The sequence below is a fragment of the Callorhinchus milii genome, unplaced genomic scaffold (assembly GCF_018977255.1).
Source record: "Callorhinchus milii isolate IMCB2004 unplaced genomic scaffold, IMCB_Cmil_1.0 Scaffold3, whole genome shotgun sequence".
NCBI lineage: Eukaryota > Metazoa > Chordata > Chondrichthyes > Chimaeriformes > Callorhinchidae > Callorhinchus > Callorhinchus milii.
In genome coordinates, this window is record NW_024704744.1 from 34,741,300 (window position 1) to 34,763,445 (window position 22,146).

The 22,146-nt window shown below is 39.8% G+C and overlaps 1 protein-coding gene across 1 annotated transcript in view; it reads left to right on the plus strand.

The window, feature by feature from the left end:
* The window catches only part of LOC103182610 (proto-oncogene tyrosine-protein kinase ROS), a 73,556-nt gene that overhangs the window by 6,445 nt on the left and 44,965 nt on the right, over positions 1 to 22,146 (plus strand). Inside the window, exons 5-19 of the mRNA XM_042332826.1 lie at positions 2,278 to 2,388; positions 2,776 to 2,963; positions 4,239 to 4,430; positions 5,234 to 5,334; positions 6,095 to 6,237; positions 6,486 to 6,652; positions 7,083 to 7,233; positions 9,041 to 9,294; positions 10,056 to 10,119; positions 11,120 to 11,322; positions 12,228 to 12,439; positions 12,753 to 13,048; positions 19,424 to 19,638; positions 20,091 to 20,229; positions 21,734 to 21,966. Of these exons, the coding sequence (XP_042188760.1) occupies positions 2,278 to 2,388; positions 2,776 to 2,963; positions 4,239 to 4,430; positions 5,234 to 5,334; positions 6,095 to 6,237; positions 6,486 to 6,652; positions 7,083 to 7,233; positions 9,041 to 9,294; positions 10,056 to 10,119; positions 11,120 to 11,322; positions 12,228 to 12,439; positions 12,753 to 13,048; positions 19,424 to 19,638; positions 20,091 to 20,229; positions 21,734 to 21,966 (2,669 nt within the window). The remainder of the gene's footprint in view (positions 1 to 2,277; positions 2,389 to 2,775; positions 2,964 to 4,238; positions 4,431 to 5,233; positions 5,335 to 6,094; positions 6,238 to 6,485; positions 6,653 to 7,082; positions 7,234 to 9,040; positions 9,295 to 10,055; positions 10,120 to 11,119; positions 11,323 to 12,227; positions 12,440 to 12,752; positions 13,049 to 19,423; positions 19,639 to 20,090; positions 20,230 to 21,733; positions 21,967 to 22,146) is intronic.

Sequence of the window (22,146 nt, forward strand, 5' to 3'; positions counted from 1 at the left end):
TCAGAGCGCTTTACAGTGACTGGGTTTGATCCCGAGCAGGAGGAAAGTGGGAGGTGATCATATGTGTAGTTGAAGTGGTATGTTTTAAAGTGGGACTTGAGGATAAATAAAGAGGGGATGAGACAGCGGTTTCAAAAGTGGGACTCAAGAGGAATTGAGGGAGGGAGTTCTCGAGCTTAGGGACGTGGAATCTGGAAGCTCCATCACCAATGATGGTCTGGGTAGGGAGGGGGATGTGCAGCAAGCCTTCGTAAATCCAGCAGAGAGGTGAGTAGAGGAATAGGTTAAAGTGAGATCAGACATATAGGGAAGTGCTAGGTCATGAAGAATTTGTAAATGTGGGTGAGGAGCTTGAAATTGATGCCCTGGGAGACAAGGAGATACAGGAAACTGGTAAGGCTGGAGTGAAGTTTGGTGGGGGTGAGGATGGAGGCACCCAATATTTTGGATAAGATGGAGTTTATGTTTGGGAGAGCTAGGAAAACCAGTGAGGAGTGCATTTAAAAAGCCCAGGCCAGTATGTAACAAAGACGTGGATGAGGGTTTTGACCGTATTTGGTATGAGCTAGGGGCAGAACCGGGCGATGTGGTGGAGGTGAAGAAAAGCAGTCTTGCAGTCAGGGACATCTAAAAGGAAGAATGTCAATCAAAGAGTTTTTCAAGTCTTCCAAGTCGCCAGAAAAACCCTATCCCTGAGTCAGTAAAATTGCCCGGGGTGGGGGGCCTTATTTTGACCTCTTGCAGTTGGAATGTTCCAAAATATGAGCTTTAATTTTATCTGTAGTGAATTGAACACTTCTCCAAATTCCATACATGTGTGGAAGATAATTGCAGCTCTAGTTAGTGTCAATCATAAATACAGACATGCAGATGTACCCAAACATGGTGTCTGGAGCCTCACTGAAATGAATGGATAATCCCCAGTCTGTTTCTAAACTACAATTGGAAGTAGATGTGTCAACCTGCACCAGGTGTCCCTGCCCTGGGGTGAATTGAACCTACATTAAAGTTTGTCTTTCCTTCTGTTGAGTGAAGGAATAACAGCTTATTACATAAAGGTCAAAGTGGGAGAAAGAATCAAAAAAAATTACTTCCACTCAATATTTGTTCAATTAGTCCTGTTAATATTTAACTGAATGACAATTACACAATTGTTCTATGCCACTTCTAATGCCAATGTCAATGGTATCATAAGAATAAGTGACAATAAAAGGGAGACAAAACTTCATTCAGCATCTTGGGGTGAAAAATTTGATGTTTATTAACAGATTTGACCATTATTAAATATGTAATCAAACCTTTTATATATAAAGATATATAAAATCTCTCTTTTTAATTATTCACAAAGATTGACTGCAAGTGTGAATGTTTCTCTTCTCCCCTCCTCCTCCCACCACCAACCACTTTTAGACACAATGGTTGGGTTTGAAGTTGGGTTCCAGCTCTTGACCGCCAAACTCATTATCTTGAATTCCTGTTGAACAACCTTGAATCTTGTAACCAAACACAAATCAGAGTTTGTGTTTGGCTGCCGGTGTCAGCCTGGCTTAATTGATAGCACTCTCGCCTCTGAGTTGGATGGTTGTAGGTCGAAGCCCCTCATTAAGACTTGGAACCCACATAGTTTATGCTGAATGTTGAATGCAGTGTTGCGTTCTGGGGGATGCTGTCCTTTAAACTAAGATCCTGTTTGCCAGTGTAGATGGATGTTAAAGATCCCATGGAACTCTATTCCCATTTGAAAAGGGAAGGGAATTCTTCCTGGTCTCCTGGCCAACAATCCCCAAACAATATTGGTCACTTACTCCATGGATGTTTGTGACATATTGCTATGTGCAAATTGGCTGCTGGTTTTGCCAACAAAATACACATAGTCACACCACTTTCAGTATATATAGAAGTGTTTTGGGATGCTCCAACAACGTTATAATGCTGTGTATCAAAAGCAAGGATAATTATTATTATTTGAATGTCACTTTGACGAATTCTGATTGAGTTAAGCCTATATCCCATAAACCTAAACTGAAACCTTATATTTCATGTGGCAGTAGTTTATGGAAAGATTGTACTGTGTCCACATCAAATATGAGAAGAAAATCATCTTTGATATTCATCAAACAAAACAAACAACAGTATGATGCAGCATCCTTTGTAACTTCCCACATCATTTCAATAAATGCAAAGTAATTCTGATAATAATCAAAAAGTTTAATGTAAAAGTCATCCTGTAATAGTCACTGTATTAAAATATTTGCGTGTCTCTAACTTTATTCCTAGTGGAAGAAGAGCCCTTTATTTTGGCTGCGAGGAAGGATGGAATATGGAAACAGCGTCTTGATAGTTTTGGTCCAGGAATATTGCTCTTTCCTGACTTAAAATATGCCAGAGGTAATGAAAAGTGCACACACTGTCATATTGCATCCAGTCCATTGTGAGTCTGAAGAAACAGAACAAGCCAAGTATAATTCTAACTCAGGTGGTTTCTATCTAGGATTTATACTCTTTGGGATCCAAGTTAGGAGGGCACAAATTCAAGATGATCTGAAGAAGAAAATGTCTTCACACAGACTTGGAATGTCGACCTTTCAGCTGAAACATGTTGTTGAAAGAACATCCATAAATTCTTTTAAATGGGAATTAGAGAAATGCTTGAAGAAGAGGAATATTAAAAGGGAATATTAAATATTAAAGGGGAAGTGAGGGGTAGTGTATTTCGCTCCTGCCCTTTATTCACTGTGGCTCTGAATCATTACATTTTGACAATTCTCTCTGCAGGTATGGATTGGTACAATGGCACCCTCTACTGGGCCAACTCATCAGGGCACGTTCACAAAGTGTCACTGTTCAATAATAGCAGCAGTTACCAAGGGCACACTTATATTCCACAAATAGAAACTACTGGAACCATAGCGTATGACTGGATAGGACAAAACCTCTACTGGAACGATAAATTTACTAACATGGTAAGTAAGCTTTTCACGAAGAAAAATTTAAATGGTAGGTTCTCTTTACCCAGAGGGTAATTAATGACTGGAACAGGTTGGCAGGAAGGGTGGTAGAGGCTAGGACACGGGACTCATTTAAAAAGCAGCTTGATGTTGTGACGGGAGGGTGGGTGTTCTGGAGGGATGAGATCAGATGGGCCGAAGGGTCGACTTCATCCAAACCAATCTTTTCTGAGCGTTTCTTCAGTATCGTTCTTTTCATCAATAGTTTTTCATCCATTTAGTTTCTCTGCTTCTTCAACCAGTAACATACAGAGATGATGGAATTGGTGGTTTAATGAAAAATAACCTGTGTGTGAGGATATTGTCTAATATCACAAGTGGGTTGTTTTCTAAACACAATAACAAAGAATGCATTTATGCCGTTTGATTTTGATGGAACAGAGCGGAGATTATAACCATCACAAAGCAAAGAAAATGTAAGATACATTTCTATGGAGAAATAAAAGGTTATTTAAAATGCAAAAACTGGATGCAACATTGGAACAAAGAGCAAATTAACAAGGGCAGAGCTGTTAATAGGATAGGATGAAAAATGACTGGGAGTCACAGAAGTGGGGATGTCTCCTGAGTAAAAGTTAGTAGAAGTCTTTATCGAGTCCAGTAATCTAGCTTGTTACTGTTTAGATGATGCCATTAATGTTTTATTCTTTCTAATGTATATAATTCAGGACTGTCCGTGAATAGAAGTAGCAGTGTGTTGTATTGATGTAACAAACTCAGAATAAGTGAGGCAGCCCATATCTTAAATTAGTTTCATCTTGATATCTTTTTAGATTTTAGATTCCACTGACTTCCTATCACACAGAGGATACAGTTCAAGATCCTGGTTCTCACCTTCAAAGCCCTCCATGGTCTTGCTCCCACCTACCTTTCCAACCTCCTAACCCTCTACCACCATGTTCGCTCCCTCCGCTCAGCAGGCTCTGACCTGCTTCACGTCCCCCGCCTTGCTCGCCTCACTATTGGCGGGCGGGCCTTTTGCCATTCTGCACCCGCCCTCTGGAACTCCATCCCGCAATCCCTCCGTCTCGCCCCCTCCCTCACCACTTTCAAGACCCACCTCAAGACCCTCCTCTTCGACGTGCTTTTGATCTCACTACTTCCCCCACCTGCCCTCCCCACTTCCCCACCCCGACCCTCAGCTCAGGTCTGTAACTGTCTGTCCAGCGCCTTGGGATGTCCTCCCAACGTGAAAGGCGCTATACAAATGTAATTTTGTTGTTGTTGTAGATTTACAGGAAACCTGTGTCTTCTGCTGCAGAAGAAATTGTGATTTTGGCTGGAAGACAACTGCAAGATTTAACAGTGGATTCAATTAATGCATTCATTTACTGGACAACAGCTCAGACTATAGAAAGTGCTCGGTTAAATGGGGAGAATCATTTCGTTCACCAAGAACTGCCAGCGTTTTCTGATCGATGGGTAAAAAAAACATTTTTCTCTGATTAAAATATTAATGCAGTTCATGCTTCTTTAAAAAAAATAACTATCAGTAGCTTCTAGGCTTTGTTGTTCATTGCTTAAAATTTCATCGGCAGAAAAGACGAATAGACACAAAAATAAATAGCCTATCAGATTTTGTGATTATTAAATGTCAACATTTGTTAGGCTATCAGCTAGTTTTGGTAATCTGAAACACATTTCCTATTATCCCCCCACCACAACATCCATATTCCATTTAAGATCAGAATGTTTTAATTGCTAATATTCTCCTGCTGTCCTAGCCAACAATCTCCCAAATAAAATTGGTTGTTTATTTCATGGCTGTTTGTGGGACATTACTGTGCATAAATTGGCTCTTGCGTTCACCTATAGAAGAATATACAGTAAATTGTGTGAATCGTTTCGAGACATTTTCTTGCCGTAAAAAGCACCACGACAACAACGTGCATTTATATAGCACTGCTCATGCAGGGTAAGGTCCTAGAGCGCATGACAGTGGTGGAGAATTTCGCCGATCTGCGGAGAGAGGCTGAAGTGACCTTAGACACAGTCAAAGAGGAATGTCTTCAGGTGTGACCTGAAAATGGGAAGGAAGGGGCAAGGTGTAGGGATAGAGGAAGATTGTTCCAGAGTTTGGGGGCATAGTGGCTGAAAGCTCGGCAACCGATGGTGGAACAGAGAGGACGAGGAACATGCAGGAGGCCACTATATCAAATATAAAGATTATTATTATGATTTAGCACACTGTATTGTGTATTTAAATTCTGTTGTCTATTTTACAGGTGTTTGGCTGCACTGTTGATCTGGACCATGGTTTTCTCTACTGGGTTGTTCAAGATAGGATGTGTTTGCACTTGTACAAATCAACACTGCGTCAAAATTGGTAGGGTTACAAACAGAAATGTGGCTTATTTGTCATTATTTAAATAATTACAGTGAGAGCACTTCCGATTGTCTTGTGGTTAAAGACACCATTGGTACAACACAAAGTAATTTAAAGAAGGAATAGGGTTTCAATCCCAATCTGTCCTTAGCCAGGTAACCTTAGCCAGGGATGCCAGTGAGGGCTAGAATTGGCCTCATCATTACTGGAATAAGGAGAGGAATGTCATCCAGGGTTCTTGCATCTGGGCACTATCTACTGAGCTTACTGTAAAGTATGTTTATAACAATAATAATAATAATAATTCTTTCACATTGAGAGGACATTTCAAATCACTTCACAGGATAAATTGTAAAGTGTAATGTCTGTGAATATTGCAGGTGAATGCAGTAGCCAATTTGCACATATGAATGTCCCACAAACAGCCATGAAGTGATTGGCCAATTTGATTTGCAGAATTGTTGGGCAGGACACAGGGAAAGATCCCTTTTGTATGGCTATCAAATGAGAACAGGATTTGGCTTTGGTGTGACAGCCCCCAGTGGTTGAATCCCCTACTCACACTTGTTGTCTGGGTTCATACATGAAGGATTGCCTCAGGGTGTCATGAGGATATTCCATGGCTGTTGAACCTTACCACCAACAAAGGGTTAAAAAAAACCTTCAGGAAAGGAAGAGATGGGAAACAATTGTTCAAAAAAATCATTGAGTTTATGTAGTTCATACAATGCCAACTCTTCTGTTCTCTTGCAATTGAAAGGCATGAAAATAACACAGCATTATTGATTGAAGCGTGGAGCATGGAAAGCATATCGCAGCATGCTTTTGGGCATTATAGTAACCGTTTTCACTGGATAAATAGAAATGGTTACCTCACTGTGCAAGAGGAAAACCAGAAGAACAGTGTGTTTCTTTCAAGGACTAAATCATTCACATTTACCTTAGTTCAAGAGTCATTGAAGCCTTTACCAGGTGTGTAACTTTGTAATCGACAGGCAGAATCTTCATCAAGGTGCAGCTTGATTGAAGCACTTTAATGCACTTTGAGTACTAAGTAAACAGGTACAAATTGAAATCTTTTTATTAGTTTATTATTTACAAGTCATGTCACCCATCTTTTTCTTAATAAGGTTTTCTATTTATTTTTACAGAAGGGTTTTCATCTCCTCCTAACGTAATCCCAGAGTGTGTTTCAGAATCATCCATCACAATAAAAGGGAATTATTCTGCTTTTCGTGTGGTTTGGAATGGTTCAGAAAATGTGGATTATGGCACCGTCTACTACTGTGTTCAATTTTCAGCTTTGCAGTTGCACGAGGTATGAGATTTTCCTGTCTGTTTCTAATCATTATTTAAAGTTTTGTTTTCTTTCATTTTTCAGATGCACAAACTCTCTACAAGTGTTCTCCTTATCCTCATCATTGCTCAGTGATGGGCTCCCTGGCCTCCACATTGCCCAGTGAAGGGCTTTCTGTCCTTGGGGTATCTGAGTGATGAGCTGTCTAATCTCAGGGTGACCTAGTGTTGGGCTTCCTGACCTCAGGCTTGAGCATTGCTATGTGACTCTCTCCCAGATTTGAGCCAATGCCACGTACCCTGTCAATTAATAATGTGATTGACTGGTCCAGGATTACCTTTCTTTACAACCTTCTTCACCTGTTGTTGAGGCAGGCGACTTATCCTGCTCTGTAATGGCATGTTACTCACTAATCAAATTCTTTTCTTTTCTCATTTCGATTTTCAAACAGGATTACTGCCTGGCTAAAAATAGTCTAACTTTACCAGAATTGGAAGTGTTGGATTTGGAGCCATTTACTGAATTTAATTTTTCAATTACACCATATACCTACTGGGGCAAAGGGACCACTACACAGAAGAACTTACATTCTCCCGAATCAGGTAAACATAAAATGTTAGCTGTGAAATACCTGGAATGGTGATTTAGAAATGTGAAACGCTTTGAAGTAAAAATTTAGCAAAAAAATATTTTTTGTTAAAAACAAAGTTTGAGAGTTGTGTGCTCAGTTTGGGTATTGTATGTTTGTGCAACACGTGGAACTTTTATTTCACTTTCAGCACCCAGCCATCCTGCATCAAGGTTAGCCCAGTTTAGATGCATGGTATAATCCCCAGTACTCTGTTACAACATTTATCCCAACCTACAAAAAGCACCACTTAATGTATCAATGTTTTGCATTTTCATTTTCTGTGTGTAGGTTTACTCTGGCCTCTCTTAGTGCCCATTATTACTGGAAGTTTGGAAAATCTTTCCTATAGGTTCAGACCTATCAGAAATTAGTCACATAAAAACAATAAAATGGGTTGTTTGGTTTATTTATCAAGGCATTGAACACAAAAGGAAACAGTTGATGTTTCATTTCTACAATTCATTGGTAAAGTTGCAACAGAGGTATTTTATATACTTCTGGTCACACAATTATAGAAAGGATATCAGACCCATGGAAAGGTTACAACGTAACTTAATGGGGAAAATATCAGGGATGAGGAGTTATGGTTATGAGGATAACCTCAACAATTGGGGTTGATTTTGTGGACTACGTTAGGAGGGGAACTCATGTACTGTTTTTAAAAAGTAGGAATGAAAGATTATTTTCACTGTTTGGTAAGTGGGTAGCAAAAATTCAGCATTATTACTAAAATAATTTAGGCAGAGATTTGAATTTTCTTTCACACATAGTTCATTTACAGCATGGAATACTGTGTTTCAAATGACTAGACACTGGACAGGTTATTGAACTCAATTTCAAAGCAATTTGATGGTGGCTGTAAGCATGGTCGAAGAGGAAAGTTTTCAGGCGGGTCTTGAAAAAGGGGAGAGAGGGAGCAAGGCGGAGGGATTGAAGGAGAGTGTTCCAGAGTTTTGGGGCATAGTGGCTGAAAGCGCAACCTCTGATGGTGGGGCGGAGGATGCGAGGGACGAGCAGGAGGCTGGTGCCAGTCGAGCGAAGGCCCTGGGTGGTGGATTGGGGAGTAAGCAGGTCGGAGAGGTAGGGAGATGCCAGAGACTGAATGGATTTGAAAACCAGTGTAAGGATCTTGAAGCCGATACGTTTGGTGATGGGGAGCCAGTGGAGCCTGGCCAGAACTAGTGAGATATGGGTATGGAGTTTGGTCGGGGTCAGTATGCGGTCTGGGTCATTAATCAAAAATTTTGCCTCATGTTATGATTCCATATATGTTCACCTTGTTCCAATTCCTCACCCAAATAGCCATTTTTCATGTTTGATCCTATAGAACCATAGAAATTTATAGCACAAAAAAAGGCCATTCCTGCCTTTTCCCCACACCCCTGCAGTTGACTCCTTTTTGTGCATCTATCTAGTTCCTTTTGAAAGCTAATATGGATTCTGCCTCAACCACCATTCCAGGCAGGGTATTCCATATACCATCTACTTTGTATATGAAAAAAGTTCTCCGTATCTCCGTATTTGCTCATTTACTGGCTATCTTAAATTGATGCCTTCTACGCACTAACTCACCAACCAGTGAAAGTCATTCTTTCTATTGACTGTATCAAGACTACACATGATTTTGTCATACGATCAGTCAATTGAGCACAGCTGCTTCCAAAATCTGGGATTTTCCTGGTCCAGGTGATTTGGTACACACAGCATTTTGTCTATCCAGCTGCTGAACAAAGAGCAACATTTTATCTCTAACTTACTGTTTATTCCATTTCATATAGTTCCTTCGCCACCTGAGAATCTGAGAATATTTGTAAGCAACAGTGACACTTTGCGGTTCACCAACCAATCTGATGTTGAGTTCCGATGGAATATTCCCAGGAGGAAAAATGGAATTATCACAAAATACAGAGTGCAGTATACTTTATTAAATAACATGAACAAGTCTTTTAAAGTTTGGAACCAAGTTGATGTCAAACCAACTATGGCATCATATAAATTCAAGTTGACTACTCATCTTATTTATGCTTTCCGGGTATGTATACAATGCATAAAATGCAATAATTCACTTTCTCAGTGATAGTTCTGCAAAATTCAAACTGGTATGCCTGATTTGCACCAGTTTATAAAATTCAGTTAAGTTTCACAATTAAAGATGCAATGACTGGTTCAATATTATTCAGGCATAAACCTTTGCAATGATTACCACAGGAATTCTGGGGCGATCAGGATAAATATTTGCAATAATAATCCCTGGATTTCAAACAGCACCTTATCACATCATTGACATAACTCAGAGCTTCACATGATTTTAATGTAAACTGTAGTCACTATGTATTTGTAGGTGACTACAGCAGCCAATTTGTGCACATAATGTCCCACAAACAACCATGAAGTGAATGACCAATTCTATCTGGGAGATTAATGGCCCACTGGGAGAAACTCCCTTCTTGTAATATGGAGTTTGTCCTCAATATAATGGGATTTTACTGAGTCAACTCAGTGAAAGCAACTTTTAGTACAAAATAACAGAGCAGACTTTAATTTGTATTGTCAAAAATAAATAATAAACCAAGCTGTTAAAGCTGTGATTCTTTCCATAGTACAATTGCCTGCTGATGCTCACCATCTGGGGTCACACATGAAGAATGATTATTTGGAGACTATTACTAAAGTATAATGGCTCCCATCAGTAGAAGTGGTATTTCAACAGGAGTATGTGCATTGACTGTAGTATTGTTCTAATATTGTTCTAAATCGTATGTAGATATTATTCTTTCTCTTTATGGTTTCTAGGTTCAAGCTTTTACTTCTGTTGGCCCTGGATCATTCTCTGTAATAGTAGAAGCCAATACTTCAGGTAGGCAATTGACCTATACATGATATACACTTTAAAATATTTTCTGTGAAGTGTTTTGAGACATCTCAAAGACTTGATAAGGCGAGGATTATTATTCTAATTATAATATATTTTAGGTGTTACATATAATTTCATTACATAAATAGGTTAGATTATATATGGGTTGAGTTTCTATAATATGAATAATTAATGTCAGTGATAAATAAGCTATCAATTATTTGCAATTTTCACCCCGTAGCCTTAACCTGCAATAAAGCAAAAACAAACATTGGCTACATTGAGATGAACCTTCTGAAATTCACACCCCTTTTACATTTTCAAAAATCCAGCTCCAGAGTCTCAGTAGATTGCTGGAGAAGCTGTGGTGAAGAGCGCACAATCCTACCCCAGGATCCAGTCCTACTGGAAAATGTGCCCTGCATAGCCTTTTTTACAAAGTATCCAGCACACAACTGAAGCAGACCCAACACATTCCTTCCTGTGAGTGATTTCCCTCTGGATTCAAGTACAAATAAACACTTAAGCTTTTCACTAACTACAGCTAGAGTTTTTTTTCCCACTGAAATAGCAAAAGGTAGGTGTACCGCGCTCCATTACTATGGAAAGTAGCCCAATCTGAAAATAAATTATTACTCAGCAAGACAGAGAAATTCGCTGCTTATTGCTGGCCTAGTGTTAGTTATTGTTTGGTACATCTGCATCATCCTCCCTACACAGTTCTTGCTGGAGAAAAACACACAAAGCTACCTAACTGAGGAAACTCACCAACTTATAATAGTTAGGCCAACAGATCACCAGACATCAATACGGTGGGATAATGCAATAGTATACTCAGGTACAACTATTATTGTCTGACACTTGTACATGCACAAAGCTATGGCCTTGTACTGCATATGTTGTATACTTTGACAGCAATGTAGAGCAATTTACTGTTACTCAAGACCAACTGTAAAGAATAAAAATCTATTTTTCATCAATCTCTTTTCCCATGCTCATATAGTACTGAAACCTGTTCCACGGATTTTGATTGCATGCAGTGATAAGATTAAGCTCATAGATGTCGACAATAATGTTACAGAAGAAGTGATTATAAGTGGTGGACATGTGACAGCACTGAGCTTTCACACTCTTGATGAGATGATATATTACATAAGGAATGACACGCTATTGTCAATGAAAACAGAAGATGGCTCAAAGATTGAGGTACTTTGTTTCACATAATAATCGTGCCTGTTGTGTATGGTTTGTTTCTGGGAATTACAATAATATTCATCTAGTACTACAGTAAATTACTATAATGGTCTGTTAAAACTGTGTACCTCTAATGCATACAGAAAGAGAAAATTAATAAAATATCTTAAATTTGATATTTTTAACTCGTATCATGTTTGTCACAGTAAATGATGGATTGTTTTCCCAAATGGTAATTGGTAATATAACTGGCGAAAAAATCCATTCACTCAGTGAATACTGAAATTCAAATATGTGACTCGTATACTACTCATCACCTCCTACATATAATTTAAACGTTAGTCAATCTAAAAACACGGTTGTAGCTATTAGAGAATAGTATTTATACCTTAGACTGCACCATTCAACCTGGCAACTAATTCATTAGATTTATGTAATGAAGCCTACTGAGCAGATGCTTCCATTAGATATAGAAAAGTTTCTGTCAGCACCAGACCTAAAGTAACCACTTAAAATATTCCCCATAGTCATAAATGGCAAGACCCCAGTTACTTTTCACTGAGTTGAGAAGATGTCCTGCACAACGAGAGACAATGCCTGATTGCCCAGCTAGCTGTGAGAAGTGCTTTGAGACATCCTCCCAACGTGAAAAGTACTATATAAATGTAAAGTGTAATTGTAAATTAATGCAACCTATAGTAAATCCACTTCAATTATATTTCTATCTTCTTATCCATTCTAGGATAAGCAATTTTTAAATTGATATATTTCTGCTTGGTATAAAGAGAAATCTTGCTGGAAACCAGTGAGCAACCTTTCCCTCCCAAATGGGGAAGATCTACCTTCCGCTCAAAACCTTTTTAAACATTTCCACCATGAGGATGGTAATATTTACTCTGGTTCTAATTTTGTTTTAGCTTCTGAAAGATGAACGTCTTTATGATCCTGCAGACATCACCATGGATTGGATCGGCAGGCGTCTGTACATCGCTTCAAGCAATGCCAGGAATGTGTCTCAAGTTTTCATTGTTGACCTGGATGCAAAAATCAAATTCTTAGAGGTGGTTAACTTAACAGCAGCTTCCCATCATACATTAATTTCATCACTTGCTGCATATCCATTGCTAAGGTACTTCAATTAATGCATTAAGTAGGAATTCTACATCGCATGGTGGCTGAAAAACAAGTACTTTATTTGTAGTGGAGACTCCTGTTATCTTTTGTGAAAATTCCAATGGCCAGATATACTTGTCACAAAATCACTAGAGATCTTATCCTTCCAGAATACCCACTCTACCATCCTTCCATCATTGTTATCAAACTATTAAATGTTAAATGAGTCTTAAATGCGTCCAGCATCTTAGCTTCAACCACCATACCCAATAACCTATTCCAGTTATTAATTACCCTCTATGTAAATAAATACTTTTGGTTTGTTTCAGCCGATTATATTGGATACAGAACTCCTCTGCTGGCACCAGGTTGCTATGTCACGATTTAGTTAATGGAACTTCATTCAGTGTTTTTGGAGATCAAGAAGATCAGCCACAGGGGTCAATAGAGAACAACAGGTGCAACTGCTCTGCCATCAGGAATCATTTATCTGGTAAAATGGCCATTGACTCCTCGAGCATTCAGCTAATGAAGATATATTTCACCACAAAGTCAAACGAGATCTGGCTGTCAGACCGAGACGGCTGTCAATGTAACAGAGTGATCAGAGTTCCTGTGTGGTCAGGTAAGAAGGGTATGATAACATTATTATAGCTCATCCAGGACATCAAGTCCTGGATGAGAGCTAATTTTCTTCAGCTGAATGTCAACAAGACTGAGGCTCTCCTGACTGGCTCCCGTCAGTGCCTCCTCACCTTAGGAACTACAGCATCACCATCCATGGTTGCACACTCCACCTTGCTAATCCAGTCCGGATCATTGGCATCCTGTTTGACCCTCAAGTATGCTTTCTACCCCACATCATGACCCGCTCTGCCTTCCCCCGCCTCCGCAACATCTCCGTCATTGTCTCACACCGCAGGCCGCCGAAACCCTCAAACATGGTTTCATTACATCGAGGCTTGACTATGCAAACTCATTGCTAGTCAACCTCCCCAACTCCTCCCTCCATAGGCTACAGATCAGCCAGAACTCTGCAGCCCATGTCCTCTCCCGTACTAGGCTCCGTGTCCCTATCACCCCCATCCTCGCCCGACTCCACTGGCTTCCCATCACACAGATGATACAGTTCAAGATCCTGGTCCTCACCTTCAAAGCCCTCCATGGCCTTGCTCCTCCCTACCTCTGCGACCTCCTAAACCTGTACCATCCTGCTCGATCCCTCTGCTCAGTGGACTCTGGCCTGCTTCATGTGCCCCGCCTCGCTCGATCGACCTACTATTGGTGGGTGGGCCTACAGCCATTCTGCCCCACCCTCTGGAACTCCATCAGCCAGTCTCTCCGCCTCACTCCCTCCTTCGCTACCTTCAAGACCCATCTCAAGACCCTCCTCTTCGACCGTTCTTTTGACCTCCCTGCTTCCCCCCCCCCCCCCCGCCCTCCATCCTCCCCGATCCCGACACCCAGCTCGGGTCTGTAACTCTGTCTGTCCAGTGCCTTGGGGCGTCCTCCCGATGTGAAAGGCGGCACGATACAAATGTAATTTTGTTGTTGTTGTTCTCTTAGATTAACCTTTTTAACTTGTACTTTCTTTTTAATCATGCCCCACTCCTAACGCCTTTCAGTCTTCTGAATTTTGTGACCAACTTGAATTACCATGCCTTCAATAAATTGTCATACTGTTAAACTTTATTTTATATTGGGGTAAATTTTCTGATGCTAAAATATGTTAACATTTATAAATAATCAGGAGGATGTCTCAAAGCGCTTCACATGATATACTGTCAAATAGAACAATTGTTTATTTGTAGGCAAACTCGACAGCCCAATTACACACAACAATATCCAACAAACAGCCATGAAACTAATCACCAATTTTATTTGGAGGATTGTTGGCGAGGACACCATAAGAAATCTATTTCTCCTTTCGAACATTGCCATGGGACTCTTAACGTCCACCTAAGCAGCAAACGGGACCTCGGTTTAGTGCCTCATCTGAAGGACAGCACCTCCAATAATGCAACAACCCCCCCACACACACATATCCAGCACTGCATTGGAATGTCTTAAAGTTTACTCCACTTTGTTAAGATGGGGTAAAAGTTTCCAAATGACAATCTACAACTACATTTCCAGTTATATAATGGATGCTGGAGGAATCTGGAGATTAGTGCATTGGCACTTACCCACAATATACACATGATGCTATCATGCCCACTCATTGCAGGCTATCCTAATGCTAACAACAGATCTTTCTATTGTACAGATAGAATGGGCTAACGTGGATATCCTTACTATAGACAGAGTCTGACTGTTTAGTCAATTTATTGACCTGATTTCCTGCTGCCTGGTAAATGTATCAACCGTGGCACTGTAAACTTATTTTCCCGTGACACTTCCAAGGTATGTAAACCTTACTGGCTTCTAGAGAATTGGATTGGCTCACCCACCAAAATTGGTATAGATCACAAGATTGGTGTGGATAAAGAAGTCTTTTCAGCCCACCTGATCTCATCCTTCCAGAATACCCACCATGCTGTCCTCCTATCACAACATCAACCTATTTTTTAAATGATAATTCACTGACGATTGAAGAACTCTAGCAATGTAAACTTGTAATGCAGGTGGAGCTGGTGTTTTGTATGGAACTGATGGTCCCAGGGAAAATATGAGATATAAGTTTGCTTAATTGCTGAGGTATTCTACTGTCATAGCGACTTTGAAGAATAAAGGGAGATTGAACATTCAACAACTCTGAAGTAGTTTTGAAAACAATTATCAATGTATTGGAAACAAAAAATTCTGCTTTTTGTGTGGATTAGTGGGAAATAACCTTGGGTTAGAAGAATGCGTGTTTATAAATGCTTAAAATTATGGAGCTTAACATTTTTCACCTGGGGTCAGGATCCATTGTGTTGTTTCTTATTATGTAAAGAGAATCCTTCAGACGGTAACTTCATAAAGAAAAATGTTCTACCCCAATTCTATAAAATAGGAAAATAGACTGCATGACATTCTTTGATTCTCTGTTTGCTGCAGATATATTTCTTGAGAATTTGACAATTGACCAACTGTTTATCTACTGGAGCATTTCAACTGGTGATAAAACAACAGTTTATCAGGCAGATAAAGGAAGTGGTTCAATTCTGTGGAGTGTTTCGGAAATGGATCCAGTCAGACTGCAAGTATCTAGCTTTGGTTTTCAGCCTTTTCCAGGTATTAAACCTTTAACTGCTATTTCAGTAGAAACCTTTCAACTATTCATTATTAACTTTGTTCAGTTTCAAATGAACTCAGAGACTATGCTGGGTGTCCTATTATGTAATTGGAGGGGGGGATCTAAAAGTATCTGTTCCAAAAATGCTAACTTAATACATGTCTTCCAGTTCCATGCAAATTACATTTGTAAAGTGCCTTTCACGTGGGGAGGATGTCCCAAGGCACTGAACAATCAGTGGTTACGACCCAAGCGGGGATAGGGTGGGTGGTTAGAATCAGGGAGGATTGTGGGCGGAGGGTGGCCGAAGGCATGGTTGAAGAGAAGGGTCTTGAGGCGGGCCTTGAACGAGGCAAGGGAGGGAGCGAAGCAAAGGAATGTGGATGGAGTTCCAGAGGGTGGGGCCAGGGACGTTAAGGCCCGACCAACGATGGTGGTGGGGGGCATGGAGCAGGCTGGAGCCTGCTGAGCGGAGGGAGTGAACAAATAAGGGGTTAGCTGGTCGGAGAGATAGGAGGAGGCAAGGCCATGGAGGACCTTGAAGGTGAGGACAAGAATTTTGAACTTAACCCTCTGAGGGATGGGGAGCCAGTGGAACCGAGCCAGAGTGAGTGTGATGGGGTCACGGAGCCTGTTTCGGGAGTGGACATGAGCTGCAGATTTCTAGATGATCCGCAGCTTGTGGAGGGAAGCATTGGGAAGGCAGACAAGCAGGGAGTTGGCATAGTCGAGCCTGGATGTAATGAAGGTATGTATTGCCCCCCTTGATCAAGTTGCCAAAAGAAACTGAATTAGCATTTAGAGATTAATAAGATGTTGCCCATTTTAACCATGCGAATGGCCTTGTGAATGTTATAAGGTTTCTTAAGAATAATGAAAAGCTTTAAAGCTGAAATGTAAAAGCTTGATTTATTTTTGTTTGAAAATGTATTGTTTAAAATCTTTTGTTAGAAATGTATTCTGTGTATCATTGTGCAGAACAACTGCATGACAACTCTCTTCACCAGGGGCAAGTTACTTAATGTGCATGGCAATGGACATACTTTCTAAAATTGGAATAAACCAAATGTTTAGTTACCCAGTTTGTGTATCTTTACTGTGGAAATTTCAATGATGCAGTTTTCCTGAATTGACCCACACCTATAGATTGGCACAATTGCAGTACATTTCAGTTACCAAAGATTTGGGATTAAATTCCTCAGGATATTTGTAAAACTAGTTCATCATGAGACCTCATGATAATAGCTTATCATAAACTATGCTTAAATTAGGGTTCACAGTTATGATTTGGCAAAGGTTTAAAGATATAATACATTATTCCCAGCAATCACATATTCACTTGAAAAATAAAAATACCACGGGAAAAGTGGTTCAACCTTGGCTAACTAGAGAAGTTAAGCAAAGTATAAAATTAAAAGAAGAGCCCTATAATACTGCCAAAAAGAGCAGTAAACCTGAGGATTGGGAGGGCTTCAAAGAACAGCAAAGGAAAACGAAGAAACTGATTAAGAGGGAGAAAATGGAATATGAGGGTAAACTAGCTAGGAACATAAAGACAGATTGTAAGAGGTTTTACAAGTACATAAAGAGGAAGAGACTATCAAAAGTGAATGTTGGTCCATTGAAGGCAGAGACAGGAAAAATGATAATGGGGATAAAGAAATGGCAGAGTCATTAAATAAATATTTTGCTTCTGCCTTCATGTTAGAGGACACTGAAAACTTACCAAAAATAGAGGGGAACCTGGAGGCTAATGTTAGTGAGGAATTCAAAGAAATGAACATCAGTAAAGCAATAGTACGAGAGAAATTGATAGGATGAAAAGACAATAATTACCCTGGACCTGACGGCCTGCATCCTAGAGTTTTAAAAGAGGTGGCTGCAGAGATCGTGCATGTTTGTTTTTGATCTTCCAAAGTTCCCTGGATTCTGGAATGGTTCCCAGTGATTGGAAGATCGCAAACGTAAGGCCGATATTTAAGAAGGGTGGGAGACAAAAAATGGGGAACTATAGACCAGTTAGTCTGACATCGGTGGTCGGGAAAATTCTGGAGTCCTTAATTAGGGATGTTGTTGTGGGGTACTTAGAAAATCATAACATGAGTCAACATGGCTTTACGAAAGGGAAATCATGTTTAACAAATCTTACAGTAATTTTTGAGGACGTAACTATCAGGTGAGATGGGGCGGACCAGTTAGATGTGGTGTAATTTGATTTCCAGAAGGCATTCGACAATGTCCCACATAAAAGGCTGTTGCATATGATTAGAGCCCATGGAATTAAAGGCAATATATAAGCATGGATTAGAGTGGTCAACAGGAAGAAAACAGAGAGTAGGGATAAACGGGTCCTTCTCAGATTGGCAGGATGTGACTAGTGGAGTGCCACAAGGATCAGTGCTTGGACCTCAATTATTTACAGTCTATATTAATGATTTAGATGAAGAAATAGAACTTAATATATCTAAATTCGCAGACGATATGAAGATAGGTGGGAGAGTAAGCTGTGAGGATGACACATGAAACATGCAAAGGGAAATAGACAGGCTAGGTGAGTAGGCAAGAAGGTGGCAGATGGAGTATAACGTGGGGAAGTTTGAAGTTATTCACCTTGGTAGTAAAAATAGAAAAGCAGATTATTTTTTAGAGGGGGAAGAGACTAGGTAGTGTTAGTGTTCACCAGTCACAAAAAGTTTGTATGCAGGTACAGCAAGCAACTAGGAAGGTTAATGCCATGTTGGCGTTGCCAAAGGGTTAGTGTACAAGAGTAGGGAAGTCTTGCTGCAGTTGTATAAGGTCTTTGTGAGACCGAATCTAGAATATTGTGTGCAGTTTTGGTTTCCTTATTTAAGAAAGAACATACTCGTCTTAGAGGAGGTGCAGCATAGGTCCACTACTTGGTTCCTGGGATGAGGGGATTTGACCTATGAGGATAGGTTGAGTAAACTACGCCTATATTCTCTAGAATATAGAAGAATTAGAGGTGATCTTATAAAAATCTATAAGAAACCTATAAGATTCTTAACAGTCTCACGGGTAGATGCCATGAGACTTTCTCCTGGATGGAGAATCTAAAACTAGGGGTCATAGTCTCAAGATTAAGGGTCAGCCTTTTCGAACTGAGTTGAGGAAACATTTTTTCACTCAGAGGGTAGTGAATTTGTGGAATTCTCTACCCCAGAAGCCTGTGGATGCTTAATCCTTGAACATATTCAAGACTGAGGTTGATAGATTTCTGAAGGATAGAGGGATTAGGGGATATGGGGATAGGGTGGGTAAATGGAATTAGGCTAGAAGATCAGCCATGATCTTATTAAATGGCGGGGCAGGCTCGAGGGGCCGAATGGCCTACTCCTGCTCCTAAATCTTACGGTCTTATGATTTGATTTCCTGCATGGCAAGTTCACAATCTTGGCTCTGGATAGACACAATATGTTGAGAACAAGTCAGGTATTCTCCCTTGGGGAATAAACTACTAAATCTCAGATGAACATCATTGGAGACTCCTCGTGGCTGTTCAAGACTGTCATTGACTATGGGATAATCTATGATCTGCCCTTACAACTAGGGAATTATGCATGACTCAAACTGAAGTTTAAAGAGAGAAGGAAAAAATGAAATGAAAAATTGCAAGCCACTTTAGTAATACCTCAATGTGAACACCTTGAGAATGATCATGTTGGACAAAAGATCAGAGGACAAATACTACAATTACTGTGCACGCCAATATAATTCATAATTGCAATCAAACAGTATTGAATGTTCTGCTTTTCCTTTTAACAGATATAGCTTGTCTGGTTCCGTCTCCATACACTGAACTTCCCAGCATTGTTAGTGTTTCTAATACTAGTGTTACAATCAACCTACCTCCCAGTCACACTGAGATGCTCTGTCCTGGTATCAGCATTCCCAGGTCCACATTCCTGGTGTACTACAGGAAGATGCAAGGCAGCAATGACACATTCAACTGTTCAAGTGTTCTGAACTGCATTGCATATGTAAGTATTATTTTATCAGCAAGAAATAGTTGGTACATATTCTTTAACAATTAGTAAGTCTTTTAAAAATAATTAAGTTGAATGTGATTAAATTATATACATTTAGTTAGGACATGTACATTTTGTTCTCTCCAAACTTATAATTGAACTAACCTTATTTGACTGCACTTTGAGCCATCTTCCTGTAATAAAGCGAATCAAATAAATATTAATAAACATTTACATTATTTTTAATATTAATTTACATTATGAAATGAGATGGAATTATAGTTTTCTGAGATAGTTTTATTTCTTCAACCTCAGCCATTTATACAGTATGAGATTAGTGAGATTATTGTTGGAATATCAAAGTATACAAGCGCTCTGGGACGCTGCCCCTCGTAAAGGGCGCTATATAAATGCAATTTTTTGTTGTTGTCCATATATTGTTAAGGAATTTGTTTAATTTAAAGGAGGTTCAAGACACACTCATCCATTTGAAAGGATTGCAGCCCTACAGTGCGTATTTAATACAAGCAGCTGCGACAAACTATTATGGTGGCTTTCCTCACAAGCTGGGTGATGCAGTCATTGCTATGACTGACTATGGAGGTATGTTTTCAACAACAACAACAACTTGGATTTATATAGAGCCTTCCACGCCGGATGGCGTCTCAGAGCGCTTTACAGTAATGGATCCTGGGACCGAGCCAGGGGGAGGAAGGTGACCAAAGGCGCGGACGAAAAGAAAGGTTTTCCGCAGAAACCTGAAAATGGGAAGGGAGGGAGCGCGGCGAAGGGAGTGAGTAAGGGAGTTCCAGAGCCTCGGGGCGTAGTGGCTGATGGCACGGCTGCCGAGGGTGGAACGGAGGACTCGGGACGAGGAAGAGGCCAGACCCGGAGGAACGAAGGCAACATACTCATCTATCATTTATGGTGTAGTAAAATGTATTCAATCCAGCAGTGAGGCATTTTAATGTATCGATGGCCTTTAACAAAGGGTAGTTAGTTTATGGGTAAAAGGAAAAATTGCAAACACTGAAAAAATTATCAAAATCCATAGTGGCCAATAAACAACTCTAGCACAAGCCACATAATTATTGAAGGCAGACTCTTTTTTTATTGGTGAGTCCAATTTGGCTGCTGTGTTTCTCCCACAAAATGTACAGTTAAGTCACTTTACAGTATATTCTGTGAAGCGCTTTGCAATGTCCTGAAGACATGATAAGGCGCTATATCAAATTCAAGAATTATTATTATTATTGGTGAGACTATAAGAGTCTTCATGTGACAAGTTTCCTATCTCAGAAAAAAAACAATCAAAGGTGAAACACTGACCAGAAGCAAAATTCTTCTTCAAGGCGAGGTAGATACTGAAGGTTTGGACTCTCTTACTGGTCAATTCAAAAACGGGAATTGCAGAAATGTGAGAACAAATCATTTTTCATATCATATGAAAAATATGGAAATAACTTTGCTCAGTGGATGAATCTTTTATGTAATGTTTTCATGTCAATTTTGCTCATTTCTGCATTTGAGGAATACAGTAATTAGACCAGTGTGTAAAGATCATTCATACAACTTGACAATATTTATAATCGACAAAACTAAACATTCCAGCCATTGGTGAACATATTCCAGAGGAATATTGTTTTTCACAAGATTGGTTTGGATGAAGACCAATATGAAGTAATTCCTCCAGGACACACACCCTGCCATTCCCCCATTCTTGGACCAACCTGCTTTTAAATGAGTCTAGTGTCCTGGCCTCTATCACCTTCCCTGGCAACTTGTTCCAATCATTAATTACCTCCTGCATAACGAAAGGCTAATCGGTATCTGTCCTGAAATTGGGACGTTCTCCCGACGTGAAAAGCGTTATATCAAATGCAAGGATTATTATTATTATTATTATTATTTGTCCTGAAATTACAGCTCTAAACCTATGTCCTCTTGTCTTGATTCATGCTAAAGTATTGATCTGGGTTTACTTTGTTCAATACCATTAAGCAAATGGTTAAATTCTATATACCTCTATGAGGTCCCCTCTGAATGGTCTTCTCTCAAGATTGAATCTCATGCCCTCACTCTCATTTTATTTTACGTTTCATTTCAGTGCCAGAAGCAGTCAGCAATGTGACAGTGAATGTCATTTCTAACAAAGTATTTGATGTGCTCTGGACTGAACCATCTCAACCCAATGGACCTATTGAGAGAGTGCGCTATCAGATTAAAGGGCCTTTCCATAAACTGTACCCATCAACTCCACTGACAAAAAGTGAACTCGCTGAAGGGAAGCTTGCACTATCTCTAACTAATGCCAAAGGTGGTACTCTCTACAGTGTCATGGTAAGTCCAAATTAAATGTGGTATCATTGAATCTATTTAATATGGTAAGTTTGATGAAATATTTATTTGCATGGCATAATTCTTAAGAAATAGTTGATCTCAAACATATTTTAATCGAAATTGGTGAGCATTGGTGGGATGTGGGGGGATAATTCTCTGCTTTTTGACAACATTGCCAAA